The 25,074-nt window shown below is 46.7% G+C and overlaps 8 protein-coding genes across 8 annotated transcripts; 3 read left to right on the forward strand and 5 right to left on the reverse strand.

Moving 5' to 3' along the window:
- Positions 1-187: 187 nt before the first annotated feature.
- F9C07_2071206 (uncharacterized protein) lies at positions 188-1,462 on the reverse strand (the record flags this gene model as incomplete). The annotated part of the gene is made up of 3 exons (XM_071508766.1): positions 188-1,138; positions 1,208-1,386; positions 1,441-1,462. The coding sequence occupies 3 exons, from the start codon at positions 1,460-1,462 to the stop codon at positions 188-190; spliced, it is 1,152 nt and encodes a 383-aa protein (XP_071364672.1).
- Positions 1,463-5,131: 3,669 nt separating this feature from the next.
- Positions 5,132-7,890, forward strand: F9C07_9231 (uncharacterized protein; the record flags this gene model as incomplete). The annotated part of the gene is made up of 3 exons (XM_071511879.1): positions 5,132-5,228; positions 5,346-5,917; positions 7,618-7,890. The coding sequence occupies 3 exons, from the start codon at positions 5,132-5,134 to the stop codon at positions 7,888-7,890; spliced, it is 942 nt and encodes a 313-aa protein (XP_071364673.1).
- Positions 7,891-7,996: 106 nt separating this feature from the next.
- F9C07_1719557 (phosphotransferase enzyme family-domain-containing protein) lies at positions 7,997-10,097 on the reverse strand. The gene has a single exon (XM_041286639.2). It carries the CDS (start codon positions 9,728-9,730, stop codon positions 8,372-8,374), a length of 1,359 nt encoding a protein of 452 aa, XP_041148375.1. The 5' UTR covers positions 9,731-10,097; the 3' UTR covers positions 7,997-8,371.
- Positions 10,098-10,490: 393 nt separating this feature from the next.
- F9C07_2108770 (cytochrome P450) lies at positions 10,491-11,618 on the forward strand (the record flags this gene model as incomplete). The annotated part of the gene is made up of 6 exons (XM_071509049.1): positions 10,491-10,578; positions 10,752-10,924; positions 10,978-11,166; positions 11,211-11,297; positions 11,355-11,446; positions 11,501-11,618. 6 exons carry the CDS (start codon positions 10,491-10,493, stop codon positions 11,616-11,618), a joined length of 747 nt encoding a protein of 248 aa, XP_071364674.1.
- A 498-nt stretch (positions 11,619-12,116) lies between these two features.
- Positions 12,117-13,312, reverse strand: F9C07_2204560 (uncharacterized protein; the record flags this gene model as incomplete). The annotated part of the gene is made up of 6 exons (XM_071509587.1): positions 12,117-12,382; positions 12,431-12,719; positions 12,771-12,852; positions 12,898-13,091; positions 13,151-13,221; positions 13,279-13,312. The coding sequence occupies 6 exons, from the start codon at positions 13,310-13,312 to the stop codon at positions 12,117-12,119; spliced, it is 936 nt and encodes a 311-aa protein (XP_071364675.1).
- Positions 13,313-14,049: 737 nt separating this feature from the next.
- F9C07_2166380 (Mss4-like protein) lies at positions 14,050-15,468 on the reverse strand. Its single transcript, XM_071509328.1, has 4 exons — positions 14,827-15,468; positions 14,725-14,771; positions 14,597-14,660; positions 14,050-14,543 (listed from the first exon to the last, which is right to left on the reverse strand). Exons 1-4 carry the CDS (start codon positions 14,876-14,878, stop codon positions 14,284-14,286), a joined length of 423 nt encoding a protein of 140 aa, XP_071364676.1. The 5' UTR covers positions 14,879-15,468; the 3' UTR covers positions 14,050-14,283.
- A 97-nt stretch (positions 15,469-15,565) lies between these two features.
- On the forward strand, positions 15,566-16,865 carry F9C07_2204561 (uncharacterized protein; the record flags this gene model as incomplete). The annotated part of the gene is made up of 4 exons (XM_071509588.1): positions 15,566-15,727; positions 15,764-16,250; positions 16,317-16,756; positions 16,812-16,865. The coding sequence occupies 4 exons, from the start codon at positions 15,566-15,568 to the stop codon at positions 16,863-16,865; spliced, it is 1,143 nt and encodes a 380-aa protein (XP_071364677.1).
- A 4,795-nt stretch (positions 16,866-21,660) lies between these two features.
- On the reverse strand, positions 21,661-24,974 carry F9C07_2285528 (cholinesterase). The gene is made up of 5 exons (XM_041293462.2): positions 23,668-24,974; positions 23,388-23,616; positions 22,514-23,332; positions 22,266-22,451; positions 21,661-22,208 (listed from the first exon to the last, which is right to left on the reverse strand). The coding sequence occupies exons 1-5, from the start codon at positions 23,917-23,919 to the stop codon at positions 22,054-22,056; spliced, it is 1,641 nt and encodes a 546-aa protein (XP_041148380.1). The 5' UTR covers positions 23,920-24,974; the 3' UTR covers positions 21,661-22,053.
- Positions 24,975-25,074: the final 100 nt, after the last annotated feature.

Raw genomic sequence — 25,074 nt, forward strand, 5'->3', positions numbered from 1 at the left:
TGATTTGCAACTCCTAAATATAGAATAGATATAATTATTTATTATATATATTTAAGTCTCTCTATGGTCATCTGTGCTGCTCTATCATACGGCTGAACATATAACGTTTGCTTTTCTCTATAATACACGATATCCTTCATTTAACGCTATTCTGTAACACTCGAATCCTCCCGGTACACACATATCCTCAATCATCTCGCGCGGACTGTAATAGAGCATTCAACAAGACCTGCATGTCATGTCCCCGATAGGCGACATAGACGGTTCTCCATATACCCCGAAACTGCTTGTGATCAAGCTTGAGCTTTCCGCCCTGCAGAGTCCCGCGGAGGGATTTCGGTAGCGAAACAAAATGCAAAACCCTTTTCTGACTAGTACTTAGCCAAAACAAGGTAAGGTCCTCTAGCAAAGGGAACTGATAAAGTTGAGCAAGCAGAGGGATCCAAGTGCCGCGTTTCAGTTGAAGGCGCTGCAGCGTAAGGCATCGCAGAGTGCGACATGTAAAGCGAAGAAGTGTTAGAAGCTCATCCCATTCTATCTCGGATGCTTCGGTAAGGGCAAGCTCTCGCAATTCAGAAAGTACCACTGGTCCGGACGATAGACGGGTCGTAATTACCTGTGCGTCGGGGGTGTAGTCAAAACCTATCTCTAGCGTCTTGAGTCTTGGGGCAAGAGTGATGACACTGGCTACCCATTCTCCGATGTTGCCGGGAACGAAATTGTGGTGGAACTTTAGCTTCTCAACCTGGGCCCAGCTGTTGATGAAGGCCGGGTCTTTGAGGATGTCGAATTGAAGGCAGCGTGGGTCGACATTATTGAAGGCAAATCCGCTACTGCTCGGATGGGCGTACACAGAAAAGGATCTGACAGGGATGCCGGTCTCCGCAACGATGTCCATGATTATGGTTATACCGTCACTGGGACCTAAGCGAGAATGTTCCGACGAATCGTTCCATCCGTAGTCGAGATGGACAGTGAACGACCTGCAGTTGGGGAATGAGAGTAAAATATCACGCAACCAGCGAGCCCCTGGTGATTGTTCCACATCCAGCTGACCTGAATTATGTCTCGTCCATTGAAACCCCAAGCCCATGCGGCTATTTAAAACCCCTCTGATGAGTAGATGGTGTACATGATCCTTTAAACGATTGTCTCCCGCCAGCTTCATAAGTCGCTCTAAACTTACGAAGCCGAGGTCTGTACGTACAGTATGAAGCACGGCGCGTCCAAAGTAATGCAATGACTTTTCGTAGAGATGCGCGCAAGTCAGTCGCAGGGCGCATAAATCTTCGATTCCAGTGTCTCCAGCACCCAGAAAAGCGGCAACGTTTTCGACTAGTTCTTCCGGTAACTTGCACAGTAGATTGATCTCATTTTCTCGAGACGCTACCCAAAAATTAGCAAGGTAACTCGTTCTTCAATACTGGATAAGTAAATCACCTCGATAAAGCGAATACTCCATTTTCGCGGTCTGCATCAGTGTGGAATCAGAATGGTGTTTGACGAGGAACGTGTTTCATGATTGGTAAAAAATAACCAGGAGAGTTCCCTCACTAGACAGCTATTCCAGATTACAGACAGTGAATGAATTACATGCTAAATTCCAGCCTGAAGAATAGTGTCTTTGTTCACTTTTGCTATGTTAGAACGCTTTGTTTCAGCACAGAGTCCTATCAGGATCCTAGCGCTTGGGCATGATTTTCATTATATGGAGGTGGTATGTAAGTACTTTATGCTTTCACCTCACCAAGTCCAGTTGACTACTCCGTATTGTGGCTTGCACTAAAATACAATGACGTAGAGTGTGACGGTTTAAATGGAGTGACGGTGTTATTAAAAGATTCCCGGCATATCTTGGCTGTCATGGAAATACTAGCCAAGTGAAATCTATTGGTTCTAGACAGCTTACTGATGCATGCCCTTATAAACTCACACATATACCAGACCTACTGAAAATCCATCAGTCTGTATTGTGTATTTTCTGGACTTCCATGCAAGTTTAACGTCCGATACAACTACCAAGAGCATGTTAATCGTCATGCATGAAGCATATTGAATATAGTGTCATACTATGCTTGTATAATCTCTCTTTCTTTCGTACCTAATTCTTTGGTAATGAGCATAGGGATTTTGAGGTTTCGCAAACCCAACCACTACTCAAGGTGACCTGTTAAGTATGTTAAGTTCGGTGTAATAGATTGTAGAACTATGAAAGAGATATCGGAGAGCCCAGGGAAAGGGTAATTAACGTTTATATTAATTTAATAAATTATTTAACTATTATTAATTTTTTATTCATAAACATATGAGATGAATGAATGCTCTTTCCGATGGTCAGTAAATCAACAAGGATACAAGAAGCCGAGCAAAATTTCCAAAGGTCATACATGTCTGAGCCCTTATGCTCTGGACGAGTAAGCGAGATCTTGGTCCCTTAGCCTCATTGGGTGACGCCCCATTTGAGTAAAGTAACGCTTCGGAAGGAAATCCACTAATCACTAATCTAGTAACGAGCACCTCAAATAGCAGCCGCATATCCTCATGACATATATCTTGGTCCTATGCCCATGCTGTTCAAGAGCTTGGGGTGGATATGTAAGAAACACCGTCCCGGTAGGTTGATAACTACAATGATATAATGGGTGGGTTCGTAGCCCATATCATTAATGCGGATAGTCTTTTGGCAGATACGTAGCGACAAGAGGTCCTGGATAAAATATTGGATATCTTTCAGCAGTGCGAGTGAGCTATGTGGAAGTTAGACGACAACGTTTACAATGAAGGGTAACCCTCTAGCGCCTGTACAAGAGGGGAATCATCCCCTTATCAGAGATGGCCAGCAAGTGATGGAGTAAATCATACGAGCTATTGCCTAATAATTCGTCTTTATCCAATGGTGGCAAATCTCAATAGCCTGCAATCAATTAGCGCTGTAAGCAGGTGGAGTATCCTAATGGTGGTAGCAGTAATGCGGGTTCCATAGTGGAAGCCCTGATCAGCCTTGCCTCATCGCAAACGTAACACGAAAGGATTAGCAGATATACCTTCACTTTGACAGCTTCTAGTATATGTAGACTAATCGGATCCTAGGAACTCACCCGAAGCCAGTTGGACTTCGCGACTAGGATATGTCAATTGCTCACTGGTAATTGGAGCGGAACCTGAGACATATATGCCAGTATGCCCTGAAGCAAAGTAAGTGATCGCTAATAGTGACTTCCACCCGGCATGGATACAGAAATGGACTGTCAATAAACTTTTGCCGAGTGAACTCCTTCTGTGGATCAGGTTGTGATGCAACCATTCGTGGACGAAAAAGAAGATTTCGGCCTCTGACCAGTGCTCCACATTTATGCAGGAGATAAACAGGAATCCCCCACTATCAATTAATGCATCGTGCATGACTGGCTCATACTGCAGGCATAACTTGGTATTATTATTGATCGACAACTTGCCACGTCGTACTGCATGTTCTAATGTTACCCACATGACTACCGCGGGCGAGTATTCATGTAAATGGTAATGCGACATTCATCCCTGCTAGTGTCGCTGGAGCTCCAATACCTATTACAGTAAAACACCGTTATAAGCAACCCCGATATAGGGAATTTACGCGTTATAAGCAATCTAATTGATTGTCTGAAATCGATTACTATACAAAATTCCTTAAAACCCCGATACAGGAAAATTTTATCATTCTGTCTAATTCTCTATATGAAACTGTTTATAAGGAAATAAAGTGGATTCTTTTAATTAATTATATATTTTAAAAAATATATAGAAACCACGTGCTCTATTCTTTTTTATTGTTTTTAGATTAAAAATCTTATCTATACAACACATCAACAGCTAAAATATATATATTTCACTACCACACGATTATCTACTATTAGAATACTCTTTGCTACGTAGAAAGATTGATAAGTAAATGATATAAATCATATATACTACCTAAAATCCTGATTTCTACTACTCTATATAGATATTTCAATATAAGCAATCCCCCGATATAAGCAATTTAGGCAGCCAGCTCAATTGATTGCTTAAAACGGCGATTTACTGTAGATCTATTCGCTGTACGCTATGTAGCGGCCCTACCGAGCTAGGGTCGTCGCTGTGACATCTAGCGGCGCTATTCGGTTGAAGGCGAAGTGGAGAAGCTGCAAAATATTTGTGAGAAGGGTTGCATCGTTCATGGATAGCGGGCGCCGGGATGCCCAAGAGTGGACAGTCCTCCGAAATAACATTGTTACTATTGGTCCACGGTGTATGTGAGACAGGCTAGTATGTCGTAGATCTAGCTTGGCCTTCGGCTTCGGCCGAGTACTAATGCGATCAAATAGCTTTTATTTACCTCTGCAAGCTCAGATCCTATGGGAGAATTACTACCACCCGCCCCTCGCGCAAATCAAATACTGTGACACTAAATTAGGGTCGGTGCAGCGGCTGAGCCTTCTCAGTTCCGTTCTTATGACATTAGCACAGCGTGTGGCGTCGGTAACCCAGATCGGCGATGCTAGGCTTTTAGCGTACGATGCGACGGAGCTTTTATTCATCTCATATGTGAAGAACTAGTGCGCAGTAAGGACCCTTAGCGTGTGCTGGAAACCTATAATAGCCACATTTTATAGTACTTCTCCAACATGGAATCCTTGTTTAGAATATGGCTAAAATTTGGGATACGAGATTATCCGGTGCGCTACACTAAAGATTTAGCATTGTGGAGATGTGAGCCATATGACACGGTCCAACTTCCATAGGCCCAGCTCTGGAGACAAGTTAAGTAGACTGAGTATCTCCTGAGTTCACGACACTAGGTGTAACCTCTCTTTACTTACCATGAATGTAGAGGCTATTTTGATATATGTCTCGACCCATTTTACTTTTATTTAGTTTGACCCAGACTATACAATTTTCTGTGGCAAATAACCCTCCATACGCAATCGTCATATTTTACAACGCTCAGTGACTACAGAAGCGCTGCATGACCAACGTCTTTAGCATAAAAATGAGCTCTTGTCAGAATCTGGGCGACCACAGCGAGCAGGGATTGTCCCCATCCCGAGAGATGAACAAAAGGATTATACCGTTTTCGACGAGGCAATGCCTGAGGCGAACATTCTCAATTGACATGCCATACAGTCTTCAGCGCCTAAAAGAGAAGTGGGAAGCCTCGATAGAGACAGGACACTGGCCATCTGCTCGAGCCCAGGGAAACGCACATGGTGGTCGGTACTGTTTTCTTCTCCAACTGCCGACAGAATTACTGCTAAAAATCGCATCCTATCTATCGGCGGTCCCTCGGGCATGTCTTGCCTTGACGTGTAGGCGACTATATTTAGTAGACGATGTTGCTCTGAACTCAGAACTCCTGCATTTCAGTCCGGACTTTGCGCCGCTCTTCAAGCACTACCAGAACGAATACAACTTCGCGACTGATCGGTGGCAACTCATCAGGCTTCTAGAGGACAGGCGGTGGCTTGCTTGTTCTAGATGCTTGAAGCTGCATATGGTGGCCTCCTTTCCCCAGCGGGAACGGAAAAAGCGACCCGAAGACCGAACCTGCAGGCTCGGAGATCTCGCTGGTGTAGTGGAGCTATGTCCGTGCATCAAGTTAAGCTTTCGCGGAAAGATGGACCTCGTTGACCTCCTTCGAACGCGACAACAGACTCTGACGGCCCTGGCGACACAAGTCGGTGCCAGTTCCCTGGAACGTTTCTGCTGGCACTCTTGCGTCATGAACTACGGATCTTCGGAGATGGAGATAAGAGTTTTCCCTGAACTAGACAAAACCGACATGCTGAAGGTCAAAGTGGAATACCGTTTAACGATAGAGGCAGGGCAGCTTGGCAAAGAAGAATCCATGATACCGCTTTTGGGATGTGCACACCGGGCGGTCGATCTGTGGCTTGCCAGCGTCTGTAACACATATGTCGCACTTGGCAGGATGGCGTCGCATATATCAGCCTGCAGTATATGCAATACTAGCTTGATATGCCCCCGGAAAGGACCCTTACTTGTAGATGAAGGGTCAGGACACGATGTATATGACTTTTACATCGAGAAATGTCTCGGGCCTGGGGACGGGTCTGTTCCAGACCACCAGTGGGCTGTTCAGAGGATCCATCCTGCAGGGGATCGGAGAACTGTCGGTGATTGTGACGAGCGCTACCTTTGGAGTCCCCGCAAGTATCATATCCGCTCCTAGTCTATGTGATAGATCTTTCTGTCAGTATCGATGTGCATATTAGGCGACATGCGCATGGCAAGTTCCTTACGGTCTTCCACATGGCCGAGGCCATCCCTTAATGCTTGATGCATCTGGCTGCAAGATGCGATATGCTAGCCACTACAATATCATTTGTTTATTCCTGTGATCGCCGTATCCCGATGCCGTCGAAGTAATAGCAGGTGTACTACTAGATGCAATGATAGTCTTTGATTCCCTATTATCAGAATCGTGACGCCGTCCAACAGTTAGTCAAACTGGCACATACTCTTCAAGGCGTACCGGTATTTTGACATATATTCATGTTTCTTTAAACTATCCACGGTACGGTACTCTGCGGTGAATAAACTTAATGTCTAATTGTTGTTATGAGGGAAGGTTCAATTTAGTGGGAAAGTTTCCTGTACGACGTCCGTATAGAATTGGATCTATCGAATATTCAACCAGTGATGAACGTCTATCTAAACCCTCCAGTTAGAGCCAGGATAATGTCTAATAACAATATCTGCATCACAAGATATATTTCCATCTCTGCTTTGGCCCCATCGAGGACTATGTGGCAGTTGGAGGAGAACTGGATTTGGTAACTAAACTCTTTGTCATGAAATTAGGAACTTAAGAGCCATAATCCTATCATATTTTACCGGGTTCTGCTCGTCCATGAATTCCAGCATAGCACCCCTCAAGCACTGGCGATGAGCCTTAAATAATAAGATAGTTGAATGTCGCTCGGGCAGGACATGTTCACCGGAGGTTTGTGGCATCAAGTGAAGAGGGCTGGGGAAGGATAATATGATATACACCAGCTCGGTTATAGTTGTTTGTTAATCGTAGGAAGATATAGCTCACGTTGATCACTATCTCATTAGGCGTCTCCAGTATTAATGGAATGAATGTTCCAAGGTGCTGGCGATCTTCATATGCCAGCCCACCATGGTATCTTGGAGTGTTCTTGCCGCGCGCTAACAGTGCCTCAGAGCAAGCAGGGATATGCTAATGCGAAATCTCAATTGCCGTCGAAATGGGATGTGAGGGGTAGGCGACTTGACGGCTCCACATAGCATTATAAGTATATCGCATTTGTGGCTGTAGATTACTACCAGTTTGTATATTCTTACAAGCATATACAACCTCCGCGAAACCCCTCAGCATTATGGGAAAGGCTACCAGTGCCCTCACGGCCTTCATCCGAAATATACCGGATGGTAAATATCCAGATATACCAGTGGCGAGCATACATTGCATAAGGATACCAATTTCCGATTGGACAATCAAGGGGTATGGCCATGGAATGGAACTCTTCCTCTCCTTTCCTAGTGAAGCCCCGTTTGATGTGTTTATCTTCCCCTTCTCTGAGCCTAGACCAGCTAATTTTGTGCTATTTCTAGCTCACTACGGGTGATCCTCAATACTACAACCTGCAAGTTCGAATCAACAACCAGACTACCATTTCTACATTGAAGCGAGTGAAAGGGGAGACCGTCGCACACACCCTAGTCCCTGCCGATGGGTCATGGACCCCCGAGCAAATCCGGCAGGCGCTTCTGGCCAATACATTGATTTCAATGACGGGAATCCTAGGCCAAATGTACACGGCTTTCCCAGAAGAGGGCGGATATCGAAGGGATACATGGAACTTACTTTTGGAGTGTTTCCAGTAGATTGGAAAGCGGAGAGACTGAGAGGGAAGAGAGAGATTAGGATTGAAGAAATAGAAGTGAGGAACCCTGTATTTACCTGACAGAGAATTGTTAGATACTTTATGTATGGAAGTTTCAATATTCTGAAAGCTGACCCAGCTCGTGGGGTGATGACATCCCAACAACTAGAATAGCATATGAGCCTCCTTCCAAGTTAACATCGCATTTTTACTGCGGCTGTAATCGGATCTTTCACTCCTCCCCCGGCCCAGATGGGAATTTTCCTGGATGGTCTTGACCTAGTATGAAAGGTAGTAATCAGCTATACATTTATCTAATTGACACCATCGGTATGTATAAGTATAGTAGAGCATCAATCAGAGCTACTAAGCATTGAAGTTGGAGACAAGTTGAAGAGTGTAAGTGCGTTGCTTGAACCAGAGCAGGTATTTCTTTGTTTAGCGAATATATTTCATACTCCCATTGGACTGCAATGAGAAGTTTAATTCACATAAATTCTATCGTGCAGGCTCCGAGGGTTGTCCACCCCAGCAGTGAAGTCATCAATCCATGCACGTATACGCCGGGCAAGAAACTCATTATCACAATTTTGCACTGCAAGGTCGAAATCTCTCTGAGGCTGACTCTTGTGGAAAACCTCCACCCATTCCGGTTCCAGGCTTTTCATTCTATCAAGAAACACATCACGGAGGAGAGTGACCTCATAGTCCCATAGGTGTTCCCAGTAGAGATCGCAGGGTTCTCCGTTCGCTTCAAGTTTATATCGTCCTAGATCAGGCTCGAGGTGGCGCGGTCGCCCTTGCAAGAATGCAGGGTAATTGCAGGCATTCCATAAAGGGAGTGCTGAAACACATTCCCAGTCTAAAATAGCTGCTAGCTCTCCGTTATCATGGACAAGAATATTTCGGCTAGACAGGTCGTCATGGACCAGGATTGAGGGCTCCGGGCTGTCTCCATTTAGTGGAAAGATAGAGGGGAGCAGGGTCTTCAGTTTTCCGATGATTTCCAATGTTCTTGTTGCATCATCTGCATCAGCTTCATCGTCGCTGTCAAGATCGCCAGATGGTAAATTGTCTAGCGTCGACTGACAGTCTTTCTCGCTGAGAGAAAGACGTGACGTAATCCAGTCGCTACTAGACATAAATGGTCCTCGATGAACATCCTGAAGGATATGCGACCCCCAAAAAAAGTGCATAGAAACAATTCTACCCACATCTGATAATGCTGCAGGCATAGGTTCCTTTTCCGATCGAGATGATTTCTTAGAATATGATGGGTTTCCAGCAGGCCAGGTCGCCTCAGGCAGTCCGGAATCCTTGAGAATAGATGGTGAAGTGTAGAGATTTCCAATTCCCTGAAGTTGGTTCCGAAAAAGGCAACTAGAGTAGGCCGCAAATTCTCCAACCAAACTTGTTTTTGCAGAAAACGATAGAGAGCGCCACAGCTCCTTCAAGGGTCTTCCAGGCATTTTGGTCATAATGATCCATTCAAATCCGATAGGATTTTCCCGGGAAGATTGATAAGTGATGATTCGGGGAACAGGGATATTTGCGGTACGGGATATCCAGTTCACTGTTGACACTTCACTCATAGTTTTATAGTACGGATCAACAGGCAACGAGACTCGCATAACAAAGACCTCATTATCTATTTTCACGTCATAGATTTTGTTCAAAGCGCCCTGGGCGAGGAAGGTCACCTGGACTGTGCTCGATGGTAGTAGCGACTGTATTGTCTGCTCAATGACTTGAAGATCGGGCTCCGCCGTCCACCGGGGTTCAAGATTGAAGAGTCTTTGAACCCAGGCAAGGCCCGGCTGCTGTACCTCCAGGGATTTCATATCCGCCGTGGATTTCCGTGTTAAGATTCTATGGTTTGAACTTCAATTTGAGGGGGGAAACAGAATATCCGTAAAGGTCTAAAGAAACGCGCTAAAGGACATGTGAGCTGGGTCGATTTAGGCTCTCTAACTTAACCTCTAGCCCGTTTCCCAATCTTCACCTATATAAGCTTAGTCCGACTGACTAAGCAAGAACATTACCTTCGGGTCCAGAAGTAGATTGAAGAAATAGTTAATATTTTGCCTCAGATATTCCCCTTCATCGAAATTAGTAGATGTTTCTAGATCGTGATCAGACTAGCCCTAAATGTGGAGGAGAGGTGTAGTCAATCCCGGGGAGTTAAGCTGACGCACGCTACGGCAAGCCAGTCCGCAATCTCCGCATTTATTTATTTTCCTCGAGCTTCTCAGCGAGATACTGCTTGTTCTTTACTACTCAGCTAACTACTCTAATTAATAAGTACTAGTCCTAAATCCGGATTAATTCATTAGTTTGCAGTTAATATATTGTCCAAAAAATACCATGATAGAACCGAAAGTGATCTTTTGTTTGACAAGTGGGGCGGTAATTCGTACATCCGCACGTGCGCGAGGCAGAGCTGAAAATTTACTATGATCAATAAATTGGCCGTGCAAATGGTTTAGTTCGAGGATACTTCAAAGGAAACTATAGGAGTTTATACAGGGACGAAGCAGGATCTGTCTCGGGAGTCGCTGACAGCAATGCCATTTGCTAAGAGAAATTGCTGGACTAGTAAAGATGACTCAAACGGCCCACAACGGCCAAGAAAGACTTCCACCAACACTGTTGACGGGTCAAGAGCCTGATCGCGTGTTACTTGCGCATTGTACGTTATCCCCTGTTCCAGTCTTTCCGCTCCGCTGGCTTCGCTCCGTTACAATGTACAGAACAATGTAGAGAGAATGAGAGAGGACGAAAAAAAGCTCGTGGAGTTGATTAGATGAGGCCGTTCTGTCGCGCATGATTATCGACGTGGCAAGAAGCTGCACGAAGATTTAGTCGAGACATACGGTGGGATTATCAAGGACACGGAGAGGGAAATGAAGGAAGGAAAGAAGGTGGTGCTGGACTGCCTAGCAAAGACAATGGTCGAAATGCGCGACAAAGAAGACTTGGATGACCCGGATATGGCAATCCTTGCCTCCACTTTCATGATCGGCGGCGCCGAGACAGTATCTTACTGCCATAGATTCCTGTCTCATTTCCATCGTTGACATTTCTTCAGACCGCCGCCATTATGCAGTGGTTCTCTGCTCTGATCCCTGTCTATCCTGAAATCCAGAACCAGCCCAGGAAGAACTCGATCTTGTTGTTGGACGTGACCATCTCCCTGGTATCGAAGATGAACAAAATCTGCCTTACTGCCATGCTATCATTAAAGAGGTCGAGAGAGTTCACAATTCATTCTGGTTGGGTACGCCTCATGTGGCTAGTGAGGACTGCGTCTACCGTGAAAAGTATATTCCCAAGGAAACTGTTGTTGTTCTCAATACCTGGACCATGCACTATGATCCAACACGTCACTCTAACCCTGAGACTTTCGACGTATGTTTTATTTGAGCCTAGCCTCGAGGAACCTCCTTTGCTAACATTTGAACAAAGCCGGACCGGTACATTAACGATCCCTTGACATCTGCCGAGAGTGCCAATGTCGCCAACCCTATGGAGCGAGACCACTGGATGTTCGGTGCCGGGTAAGTCCCTTATCTACTGTTAACTTTTGAGACTAAAAAGCTCATCACTTTCAGTCGCCGTATTTGCCCTGGAATGCTTGTTGCGGGGCGAGAGATTTGGCTCAGTATCTCGCGTATGCTCTGGGCATTTGACATGTACGAGATTCCAGATGAGCCCATTGACCTGAAGTAATACGATGGCCTCTCTGGACATTCTCCAATGCCCTTCCGTATTGGATTGAAGCCTCGACATGAAAACGTTGCAAAGGTTCTGCAGGGAATTGAGATCTGAGGCATGTGCTATATCACGAAGAAAAGGCTCACTTAGAAGCTAGGCTGATAGCAAAAAGGAACGACAGACTATAAAAATATGGTATAGTTGACTTGCGGCATACAGATATTAATATGAACAGACGCCTCCCAGACATGTCTTCCTGTTATGAAACCTCAATCAGTAACCTCGAACCATATATTCTAAGCCCATATGTAGAAGATCGCCGTCTTATACGACAACAATCCAGTACGTATTTAGCTGGGCTCCAGCCCTTTAATGAAATTAAAGCGTGGGTATTGCTGTCCCTCACAAATCGCGATCATACTTGGCTTCCGCGATTCTCAGCAAGTGACAAAAATGGGCATCAATAATTTATTCAAAAATAAATGTTGATGAGTCTGGTCACTCGTAAATCCCTCAGCTCGGGGATTTCCAATACCGTGTCAAAAACTCGCCCAATGTGGTAAGCTTGAGATCCGGAAGTAGCTTGTTCCATTCATCAGAAACATCCCATGCTCCTTGTAGGCCCCCCTTCATTATTTCTGCGATCACTTGCTCCGAGAATACTGCCCAATCCATGTCAAAGTTCAGGTGTGGAAACTCTGGAAGCATAGGGGTCCAGGATGTTGCCAACTTTCCCGCCTCGAGATTCTCTTTGGAAACCCGCTCGATGACAAAAGGTCCTAAGAGGAGTTAATATTGCTCTCCCAAGTGTTGACATGGCGTCCTACCTCTGATGGACTCTGCGATGCGTATGATTTCGGAGCTTGTTGTTGATGACCCAGTAATACCACCGACCTCTGGCCACTCATCTTCAAAACCAAGCGCCTCATCCACAACCCTTGCCAAGTCCTGAATAGTGGTCAATGTGAGCCGGTAGTCACTGTCAGCTGGAACAATCGCCCGCCGGTTTGCAACATCCCACATGTTTGTGTAAATGGCATGATGGGTGGTCGAAGGTATGGGAGAGCTGAGGTAGTTCATGAAAAGGCCTGGCTGGAATAGGCAGTATTCAATAACCTGGCCATCATCGTTAGTTGCCAGCGTCTACAGCTCGAAATGACGCCTTGCCTTTTTCTCCCGATTCACGTTCTGGAGGTACGCGTGGACAATATCTTTGTCGGCGTACTGGAAAATACCCGCATTGCAGCGCCTAGATAAATCAGCACATGCCGGCCGATCTTCCGATGTAACTCACGCGGCCCATTCGTTGGGTGCAAAGCGTCTAACCCCAGCTTCGATGCAGCAGTCAATTAAGCTCATCTGCAAGGATGTGTCCCAAATGAAGCACAGGACGGTGTGGATACGCTTCAAGTTCTTCTTCAGATCTTCTTTGTTGTTGTAATCGACCTGTACGAACTGGACACCTTTCATGGAGTGCTTGGTAGGATCCTAAGTTTATTACCACGGAGTTGTCCTTGTTGGAAGATGGTAAGCGGATATCGACGAACCGAACGTGTGAACACAACGATCTCATGTTTGCCGGATTCACCCAGAATAGAGACGATTTCCTTTGACACATCTTATGGCCATTGTTGTTAGAACATGAACGATCTGTATCCAGATGGGGATGGCATACTTCCTGTGCCCCCTGCCACTGCAACACGGACCATTTCTTCACCAAACCTGAATCCAGCAAGTCGTATGAAGACGCAATTGAGTGAAGTCTACGGGCGAAAAAGAACTGTTTATAAGTCAAGAGAGGCTGTCTAAGAGATACCTCACTAATCTCGGAAGCGGATAGGCTTCGTTCCGGACGCATCCCAGTTTCCGTGCAAAACGGGGTCGGCTTCGGAAGCGACTCCTTGCCGTATGACTGTTGGTGGAGAGGGCTCCGCGAGGGGCGGCGGGGGAGCGTGTTGGTTCTTCACACCTAACAGGATCACCCTAACCTGGCTACTGTCGGCCAACTCGGCAAATTCTCCTCTGGTTGGGAAATACTGTATTGGACATCAGATCAGATATGGCGGCCTGCTATAATGATGCAACGTCAGTTGTCCTATACAAACAATGATAAGATGAGAGAATCTGTGTGTGGAGCACCCTGCGACTATATCGAAAAATCAGAGACCCAGAGGGGGTCGACAGCCGAGCCCCTAAATGTCTAGTGAGACCTCACATCATATAGTAGCCGAGTAATATATTAATGAAGCCAATGCCTATGCCACGTCTTGAGGCATATTAGCGCATTTCTGAGATTTGGATGATCAATCCCTCACTGCGCTGTATTCTCCCAACCAATAGTTCAGACTTCCCACAAATTCCCTAGGTCTCAGTTATAATAATAGTCGAGTATTTCATGAATTTCCTAGGCAATAACTCTGAACTTTATTTACTCAGGCCTGAAACATTAACACGGAACCGGTTCTTGTATTTTGTATATCTACTAAGAGCGATCAAACGTCCAGAGGAAACGAAAAAGGGAGATATGCAGGAAAGCTACAAATTCGTTTCTTAACCTCCATGCTTTCATCCATACATCTTCAACCCAAGAGAGTTCCAAGGCGATCAAGCCGTAAGAGTTTAGGCTAACTGATTTTGATGGGCCTGTTGCTATAATTCACCCATTGCCGGTTGAGATGCCTCACGGCTTGATCATCCCTGTAACCTGGTTTGCGCCCTCAATTGGCTTCAAATAAGCCACACGTCTTTCAATGAAAGCCTCAGCGTCGATATTTCCGGTGCTCAAGTTCGCTGAATCCCCATCCAGTGACCCAGCTTTGATAGACATCATCTCCGGCATCGAATCCGGTTGACCATAGAGGGATGATCCGCAATCGCCGCAGAAGAAGGTATTGTAAGTAGATCCAGAGTCCGCAGTATACTTTCCAGACTTAGGCGTCCCTTCTTGAAGTCAGGAGTGGAATAATGGTGCTATCACCAAGGGGGGGACCTACCACTCAGGATCTTGAAGGATGATCTTGGAATAATGAAGTTGGTGGTGAATGCCGAACCACTGAACTGCCGCTCCGTTAGAACTTGATCGAAAGAATAGATTGAGAGGATGTAAAAGGGATATTCCTACTTTCTGGCAATGCAGACAATGACACACTGCCTTCACAGCAGGTTCAGCTGATAGACCAAACATTTAGCATTCCCTAATATAGACTCTGGGAAATATTCCTACCATCAGCCTCATATTTGATAAGTCCACACATGCAGCTCCCGGTGAGGACCATTTTGAAGTTGAGTGATATTTAACTGGAAGTATGAACTCAAGACGGATTATAGATTTGAATCCATAGCAAGATTATCGTGCACCTTCATATAGGTCTTGTTTTTTATCCCTCGCATTAGAAAGCGATCACAAATGCTCCGCATGGAGGCAATGGTTGTGGCGACTCCTTCGGCGAATGCTCATCGGAGAAGGTTTCAAGAGTGGTTCAGATGGCAATCACGGGGAATTTACAGTCGGTCTGGGCTGAATACTTGCATGGCGCCGTCTTTAATCAGTGTGACGAAGATGATTTCGGTTCAATCGTCGGCGTTTGATCCGTCGGTGGAGTCCAAGTAGATCAACTGGCAGGTCAGAACGATCCACCCCGGATTGGTCAGAATTACGAATGCGCCGTTCAGGACTCCTCGAATTATTCTTCGATGAACCTTCCCAACTGTGATTCTGGACTCCTCCATCGTATATCCCGACCAGTCTCAAGGTTTGCCTGACCAATATTTCGGTGTTTGTTTGCCTGATGACAAATGCCGATTGAAGGTTGTATGACGTCATGCCTTAGAGATTTTGAAGTCGATCAGCCTCTCTATATTCGCTTCACAGTATAAAAAAGGCCGAGATTCCTATGTCGAATTATCTGTAACAGCTACTGCAACACTTATCACCAGACTTCACAAGACCGAAACTAAATCCAATGTCTACCGCCATGATGAAGCAATGGGTCGTTGACCACCCGGAGAAAGACATGGGGGGGATGGACTTGAGAGAAGCGCCTCTTCCGACGGTTGGTACCAATGAAGTCATGGTCAAGTTTGAGGCCGTCGCCCTCAACTACCGCGACTGTGCTATTGCTAAGGTAAGACGCGATGGATAGAGCACCATTTAAACCAAGACACTGTTGATCAAGCTGGCTGAACTGCAGGGTACATTCCCCTTTGCTCACAAATACCCCATCGTTCCCGTGTCTGATGGTGCTGGCGTGGTCGTCGAGGTTGGTGAAAAGGTCCGAGAATTCAAGAAGGGGGACTCGGTCATTACCATTTTCAACCAGGGGCATCAGTATGGTGACATCGATCCATACGCTGCCTCGACTGGTGTCGGAGGTACGATAGACGGGTGTTTCCGCAAGTTCGGCGTGTTCAACGAAACGGGGCTGGTGAAAGCCCCAAAGAATCTGACTCCGTTGGAAAGCAGCACCTTGCCTGGTGCAGCCCTCACAAGCTGGAACGCCCTATATGGGCTGAAACCAGTCAAGGCAGGCCAATGGGTTCTCGTTCAAGGAACCGGGGGTGTTAGCATTTTTGGTTTACAGGTATGCCTCCACTGCAATGCCAGTCGCATATATGAGGACAGCGTGCCGGTCAACGGGCATAAAGCGTGTACTATTGAACACGGATAACTCCCTGGTGCGCAAGGGTGGAGTTAACAATTTTCTCCTTAGTTAGCCAAAGCTGCGGGTGCTAGTGTTATCGCCACTACTTCATCGGATGCAAAGGCCGAGGAGCTGAAGAAGCTCGGCGCCGATCATGTCATCAATTACCGGGCTGTCCCGAACTGGGGTGAGGTAGCGCGAAGCCTTACTCCCGACCACGCCGGAGTTGACCATATTTTGGATATCGGCGGCACGGAGACATTAGAGCAGAGCCTACATTGTATTAAGATGGAAGGCATTATCAACTTGATTGGATTTTTGGGCGCAAGTGAAAAGCCTCAGCCTGGACTGCTGGATGCTTTGAACCACATCTGCACGATTCGGGGTATCTACGTCGGGAGCCGTTCTATGCTTCAAGACATGGTTCGGGCTTTTGAGAGCAATAACATCCACCCAGTGATTGATCCTCAGGTCTTCCAGTTCGAACAGGGCAAAGAAGCCTTCGAATACTTGGTATGGTGTCAACGATGTGAGCACACAGACTTATGCTTATTATATTCCCGTACAGGCCGCCCAGAGACACTTCGGCAAAGTCGTCGTTCAATTCAATCACAGTGATTAAATCATATCTTTAAATCGTCTTGAACTACAGTCGTCACCATGCATATCCACTGAGCGCAGTGATGGAGCAGGAGAGGACTAACGATCGACTTAGGACCTATGCGGCTGTCTATCCAGAATCAGGTCTTCAGTGTCTTTTGTGAAATAAATGATAGATGTGGCTTTATCAAATGGAAAGGTATTTTCGAATTCATTTCATGAAGGTACAATAGAGCTGAACATAGCTGGACTTGCTCAGCATCATCTGAGCGGCCTTAAATGTTGCCTGTGGCTGGGAGCACGGGCATATAGATTCGCCCTGAATAGTTGTTAACGGTCAGGCGAGAAATTTCTTTGGCCCGAAAAGATCACCTGGTGAAATGTAGTACTTCGGCGAGTCTCGACTCCCACGATGTGCAGGTTACCAACGAGAGCACGGGAATACATCCAGTCGCTCATATATACAGAGGAAGGGGAGCTGTGTGTAAACGGAGCCCACTTTGCCGCCCAATACACAATATCTATGCTCCTCAATGGCATCATATTCACGAAGCAATTCTGAGATTTACGTGGTGGAAGCCCCTCAAGGTTGAACCCAACTACTGTTTTAGCATAAGTCTCTATGTATCGTAGACGTCCGGAATTCCGACAACTCATTGGATGAAGGGCTGAGCGTCGCTGTCCGCAATGCAACATGTCACTGATGGAAGCAGTTCTGACAAGCCGACCAACAAAGTATCAGACCACTCTTTTCCCGTCTTACCAGACATACAACCCTCCTTTACCGATTCCTTGCAAACTTGGATAAGCAGCGAGACCTTGCTTGCCAGGCCCACAAGATCGGAAACTGGTGGAGTTCCGCGGATGACCTGGCTTCGAGCGTACTTTCGGCCTTTGGTACAGCGTCCTTCCCTACTCTGAGGCGTGTCATAGATCGGTGAAGTTCGGAGGTTTCCTTAACTTTCGGCTTTTGATCATATCCTCTGCTAGGAATGGTCGGTCTGGCAGAGAACCCACCAAGACCCGCATCCCCACCCAACCGGCGTCTAAATAATTCGGCCTTGTGTAGTTTATTCGCCTCATATAGATCGCGCTGTGTGCATCCTGCTATGTGGGAGTCGCTATCAGCCCGCCTGAAGCGTGAAAACAATACAATCTTCCATTTTTATATGCGTGCGCGATCTCGAGGGGTAGGAGCACATGGCTTGATAGAGGAATACAGAGGTACGCCTCGCCTAACCCTCATATCCACAGAGCTTCCTGTGATTATCAAGGCACTCTGATCTAAAAAGTTTCCATTGCTCATATCTGACTCTCCTCGTCTCATATCATACTGGCCACTTTCGCTGTTACATCGGCCCAAGGTAAATCAAATGTATAATTGTAATACTAGGAAGGTCCAATGAACCTGAGATTTACTCCACCATTCTCGGCAATCCAGTCCTCCGACTGTTGCAGCCGGACAATAAAGCATCACCGTAAATGCCGTATTTTACCAGCGGATTTGTATAAGGTCATAGAACATTCCGTATGTAGTACTACCCATGATGTCAGATCGAGCGGTAATTTGAGACGCATAACAATAGTAATATATATAGATATATAGATATATATATATATATATATATATATATCTGTCGCGTGGTGCGTATTTTTGGTCGTCCAATTGTATAGCAACCTGCTATATGCATCGTTTAAGCTATTCTGCTTCTTATGCTACGAAATGCATTCTATTATATTTAACATATATACACAATTCCTCGTTGATGTACCGTGACTTTAGTGCCCAATCTCGATCATAGTCTGCAACAGCCGGCAATTTTACAGCATGTCGGAGTAGGCAATCATGGTTAAGGCTGTAGATGAGTCCCTGTTGGCTAAAATATCGCACATCTCCACATGCTGCTTATCCAGTAGGGGAGATGCTGAGGCCGGGTTGCATTCACAGTGTGCTTTCCTTCATGGGTCGCTGTATAGATATGGTGTATGGCAGTAGCTGGAGCTTGGCGTTCAGTGAGTGCTTCAGCTGATCCAGCAAGGTGTGCAACAGGTTTCCGAATCGACAGAAACATTGCCTGATCTCTCTAGCACCCCTTTTCCGTGATCAGCTGCGGTTGATACCATGGAGGACACCATGGAACATCCGCAGTATAGCCCTGCAAGACGCGCACCTTATGTGGGGCCTGCTAGGTTGCGAATGGGCTTCGACCGGAAAGCCAGCCTTGGGATTGAGTACTAGCGCCAGGGGTGTTGGTGGTGAAATCCCAGTCGCGCCATGGATCAAGCCGGAAGCCGAGATATTCTTCTGTCTTGGTTGCCTTGACCGTCATCTGTGGTAGGCCCAGAGGAGTATATTCCAGTTCTTGCGGGTCAACAAAAAGCATCGACGCACGGAAGGGAAGGTACGTCGCGCGGTGGCTAACATACTTCTGTCGTTCGAGCGGGAGGTGTGGGTGTACCTCACATGGGCCCCAAGACAAAGACCTCGAGTCGCTTCAAGGAAATGGGTCCCATGTCGTACAACCTGAGCCCTTGGTCATCGCTACGGGAATGGATCTATTTGTTCTTAGACCGGTGTCCTAAGAATGCCCAGCTGAAGGCAGGCACCTCTACGCGGTGCTGGGGACTAGTACCCGTACATGTCTTGATGGTCAGGGAAGCTAAGGTCTGCCCAATACATACATACAATTCCAATACAATTTGTCATCCTTGTCGTCGTGGAAGATACATATATACCCGCACAAGTCAGCTGTAGTCGTACTGTAATGTGACAAAGGCGTTCATCCGAATTGTGGAAAACGTACAGTAACACACTGAACCAGTTCGTTGTTTATCTGCCTTTACTTTCCTGTGATGGGCTGTCCTCACATGGATCAATCGCTGACCGACGCAGACCTTGCAGTCCCCATCACCGAGAAAGATAACATGGCACGATATAGTTATGTACCAAATCCGCCGGCGGAGAAGCAGAGTACCCTAGCGAGCCAAGCGCTTACCGACAAGCCCGGCCACGACTGAGATTACACTAGACGGTGAGGGGCACCTCTCCCTTAGAGTATCGCATTACTAAGAAGACATAGGTCGGTCCTTGGAAGAATACTACGAGTGCAAGATATGCAATGGCAAGGTAGTAGATCTGGCAATACCCTGTGGCCACACCTACTGCTACGAATGCTTTAACAAGTTCTTTCACTACTACGTTCTCAAAAAAGCGGGAGAAAGCCAAGCAGTGGCGTCACACTTTCTGGCAAGCCGCCAATGCGAGCCATTTTGTTTTTATTGCAAGAAGGCGTTCTCTGGCCAGTACAGTACACGGACCCCGAGGATCGTGATCATCTCAAAGACTTATATGTCCCATTGCGCTGCACGGAACCGGAAGGATTGCATTGCTTTATTAATGACTACATGGTGCGGGGAACTATATGTACAGTGCAGCAGACAGGAATCTTCCCGTACCCACTGAAAATGTACCTGGTTGGATTGACGGCGGTATTGTGACATCATGTCTAGGACGAGAGGGGTGAGGACACACTATGCTCCATACTATCTCCCATGGAGTGATAGATGTGTGTGTGTTTACAGTATTCATACGATGACACCTCGCCGACATTGGCGATATGCAGGATCTCCTTCACCTATATCTCTATATAATTCCTTCAGCATACACCCTTTCCGAAAGCCGCCTTTACCACCTGCCGTCTTTCTCTCCCGAACCCTGCTGGTAAGGTAGGGAGGCCCGCACTTGGCTGATTCACGACATTATATTGGGTGATTTATGCCGATTTTTCTCTTATAAGAAATAAGCTTTCTTGGCATAGGGTTCGGGAGAGGAAAACAGGAAGCAAATGGTAAAGGCAATTTTCGGACAAATTGTATACATTGGGTAGCCCTCGAGGGTATACGGGAACGGCGGCATTGGTATCGCGGGAAGAAGCGAACAAAGATCGTTGAAGAGAGAAATCCGGACATCAAACGACCGCGAGTTATTGAGGTGTTGTGGCTGTCATTGTGTGTGCAAAGCGGGCACTAGTACATTTCCTAGAATTAATCCTGGATTGTTTTAGTATATTGATTTAATACTCCGAGAGTACTTAGTATATATACTTCTATCTATCTCTATACTTTAGAAATAATCACTGAGTAAAAAGTAGCTCTAAGCTAGTTCTAGTTCTATTCCAGAAAGAGAAAGTTGCAAAGTTTCTAAACATGAACTGTTCAATAGGTGCCTAGTAGTATAATTGTCATGGTGATTAATGATTATGAATGCCTATTCGTCCAGACGCAGCCCTAAGACACGCCACAACGAACATCCTTGTTCCTCCCCCACCAACGTTGCCTTGTCGCAACGTCGAGAACCACTGCTTTATATTCGTAAGAGAGCCTAGCAAGATACTCTGTGAAGCAAAGCAGACCTTCTCGAGACCTATATTATACCTCACCATGTATTTTATCAGACTCTGACTGCCCCACCCCACCAGTGACAGAAAGCCTCATGGACTCTCCGGCCTCGCACTCCACTGATAATTGCAACACCATTCTACCTGCATGATGAGTTCCGCAGTGATTTTCACGTTAACCTTCTTCCTCTCTCTTTTTCTTTTCGCTGCATCATCTCTCGTCCCTCCACGAACTCTCCGGCAACTCCTCGTGTTCGCTTTCGTCTTATCTGTTCCGTTTCTGATCGGCTCTCTCATCACCTTGGCGATTAGCCATTACACCCGTTCTCGAACACGAAGAACAACCAGCCTACATATGTCTTTTTGACCCTGCATAAACTCTAGCGATAAACGAATCCGCGTGGAGGCGGCCGGCATGAGCCCAGTCAGAACAGTGAGTGACATTGCATGGTGTCCGTCCAGGCGACGATCGATTTATGGCCCCCACCTGCTTTGGGCTAGAGTCTTGGCTTTTCGTTGGTGCCCGAGGTGGAGTTTGATTCTCATTATATCTCATCTATCTTGAGCATCGACTTTACTGGGTTTTGTTTTGTGGGTTTTATTGGTGTCTTGAAGTATTGGGAGGCTATCGAGTTAGACACCACATGAGTATACCATTCTTTACCCAGCTCAAGAGTCTGCTCAGGCTCTACTCAGATCACGGCGCCTCACGGAAGTACATGAGAAGGAATCTTTAAGTTCGATATATAGATTGTCTACCGGGTTCGAATACAATGACATTATGTCTTCATACCGGCTTGTTCAAAATAGCGCTCATCTTCCATACTGCTCCGCAAGCGAATTCATAAACGCCGTCCCCGCCAGGCGAAAGGTATCAGGTCTCACGCCGCCATCACTACGATGTAAATAGAAGTTCTGCCCATATCCCCCCGTAGCATTATAAACAGGCCAGTGGTCTACCCCAGAAACTAAAGTCACGGTTAGAGAATATTCTCACTCGTAAGAAGCTAGAGTAGCAATCCTACCTCCATGGTTATTTGGATCAAGATCGGTGATGAAGCTGATCCACATGCGAGTGGTCAGTTTGGCCAGATCTAGCACGTCCTGGGTTGCGTTTGCGAGCGGGCTTTGGCCGGCGGCATAGCCAAGGCCAATTCTGTTGTAGAAAACGTAGCCGATTTCAGTGAAATGGCTGGTGCCTTTGTATGCGGCTATGACCACCCGGTTGTTAGCCTCTTGCTTGGGGTGAGTGATTGGGGTGGTGATGGCTTACTGGATGAGGTTGGCGACTCAAATAGGTATGAATAGGCTGGCGCACCATATTTGGACCATGCATCGGTCCTCAGACGCCGCCATGAAAGGAACATTTGATCCGTCAGCAACGCCACCGAGCGCTTGAACTGCTTCCCCACGGGTCCATCGGGTTGAACACGGTAGTTAGCTGGCAGCCCGAGGGAGTCTATGTCAGGGTAGAGTGCCATGAGTATCTCGGTTGTGTTGGCATCTAGTCCAGACGACTGAATGAGACTTGCAATGTCCTCGTCCGTGTTAACCCCGGTGCCAGCAAACATCGTGGCTTCGTCAGCGTTCGTGCCGAGCAAAATAGGCGTCTTGGTGAACTTTCCGGCGTCCAGCAGCACCGATGGTAAGTCCGGGATGATGTCCCCATCCACAATGGGATAGAAACTACCTGATATTTCGGTGATTGTCGCATTGAGTTTTTCGAAGGGGACCGTACGCAAGCAGGCAAGTTTGTCTGAACTACCATCACATCCGACAATGCCGACGATGGTATCATAGATCTGCTGAGGTTCCGTCAGGTTCTTCATGTGGCTGCCATCGGCGCCGGACTCAGCAATGACGCCGCGGAAGAGGCCGTCGTCACGACCGCCGTAGGCAGTGGCATGATAACAGACGTTACCACCGCCTGCGCTCTCGCCCCAAATGGTCACCTTGGCTGGGTCACCGCCAAAGGCTTCGATATTCTCATTGATCCACTGCATAGCAATTCGCTGGTCCTTGAGGCCGAGGTTGGCTACCCCTGCGTCGAGGATGTCTTGACTGGCCATGAAGCCCCAGAAAGACATTCGGTCTAGACGAGGTATTAGCATATATTGCCCAGTCTGTGAACGGAGGGACGTACTGACAGTCTGCGGAGATGGCAATGAATGGCTTTCCCATCTTGACCGATTCTTCGACGATGAAGCTCAGATTGTACACGCCATTGGCACTATAATCCATCGACCACCCTCCTCCGTGAGTAAAGAAACCGACGGGGAGCAACTCGTCATCCTTGGTCTGTCCTGACTTGGCAGGCCTAACGATATTCAATGTCAGGCAGTCTTCACTCAGGGTGTAAGGCCAGGCTGCACTGTTCTAGGGACGGATTAACAAGGTAATAATTTCAAAAGCCAGGGCTAGTCTTACTCCATAACCGACGCAAGAATCAGCATATTCCGTAGCGTTTCTAGTGCCAAAGGTGCTGTTCAAGCTCTGTGGGTTCTGGAAACGGAGCTCTCCAACGGGCGGTTGAGCGAAGGGGATACCAAGGAAAAGATCTTGGTCGTATAAAGCAACATATTTGCCCTCGTAAGTGCCGTTCTTTACTGTGGCGGTTGGGGGAAGCCCAGCGACCACGGCTGGCAGAGCGGCGAGGAGAATCTTCAGAAGCAACGCCATGGAGACCGGTCAGAGACTAAAAATCTTCAGACTTCCAGAATAACCGCTGGGATTAGGAGCGAGATTCAATTATAAATATTGCCTGAGCTCCAGGCATGACAAAAAAGCGCCATCCCCAGGTAAGTAACCACCACCTTCTTCAATACTGGCGATCGGGTAGTTCGACATATCCACTTCGTGTTTCTCCGCCGGTAAGGGTTGCCTCTGCACATTTAGATTATCATATCTCCGGGGTACCCCAGGCTAGGGCACCAGTCATTCCTGAAATGGCAGTTATAAGCGCTCGGCAATACCGTCTTGGCTCTTCTGTCTAGGATTTGATCCAGGGATCAACATAATAGGCGGACGCCGCCTGCTCGGGTGAAGTTTAAAAAAGAACAACTCCGGGAAAGCCCCGGTGAGAAAGCCATGAAAGTGCCTACTTGGTGGGCCTAAATGTACTCCATCTGGCATCAAGTAACAACCTCTACTGCTGATTCCTGTAATTCTGGCGCGGAACCCTGGACTCCCACTGTGGGGTTGTCGTTGAAAATATCAAGGAGACTAACTAAGACATAATCACTCCGGGGAGGGCGTTGTCTTCATCAATTGGCTGGCGTATTTTTGATTCAGCAGCTTGCCTTGATCCACATAAGTCTTGACGTGATGCTGTGCCCCGGACCTACGAATAACTATTCACATGCTTATATGAGAGCTTCATGAAAGTTTATCTCTAACCCATAGGGTAGGAGCAATGGATTGAATGGAACAATGATTTGAAGTAACTGTGCCGCCTAGCCAGTCACTATAATATCGCATGCTCACTGTCATTCATTTTTGAGGCTGCACAGATGGGGAGAGTAGAAACACTCTTTAGAGGATTTGGAAGACAGTGATAGATGCCTATAGCATTCCGAATTGGTCAATACTATCCTCTACGAGCCTTTTTTCATAGAAGGCACGATATCATTTTTTGGAGAAAGATCTACTCTATCAAGCTGTGATAAAATGGTTTTAGACTATTTCTCTAGCTGACGATCTTCTTACCATAACCATAAGTGTCTAGCGTGTGAGCTGAATTCATATGAATAAGCTTGCCTCAATGCTCACGGCTGATTCAGCCGTCGAGAAAAGGGAGGGGGATCTTGTATAAAGTCTCTCATCTACACAACTCTT

The sequence above is a fragment of the Aspergillus flavus genome, chromosome 5, assembly GCF_009017415.1.
Source record: "Aspergillus flavus chromosome 5, complete sequence".
Taxonomy (NCBI): domain Eukaryota; kingdom Fungi; phylum Ascomycota; class Eurotiomycetes; order Eurotiales; family Aspergillaceae; genus Aspergillus; species Aspergillus flavus.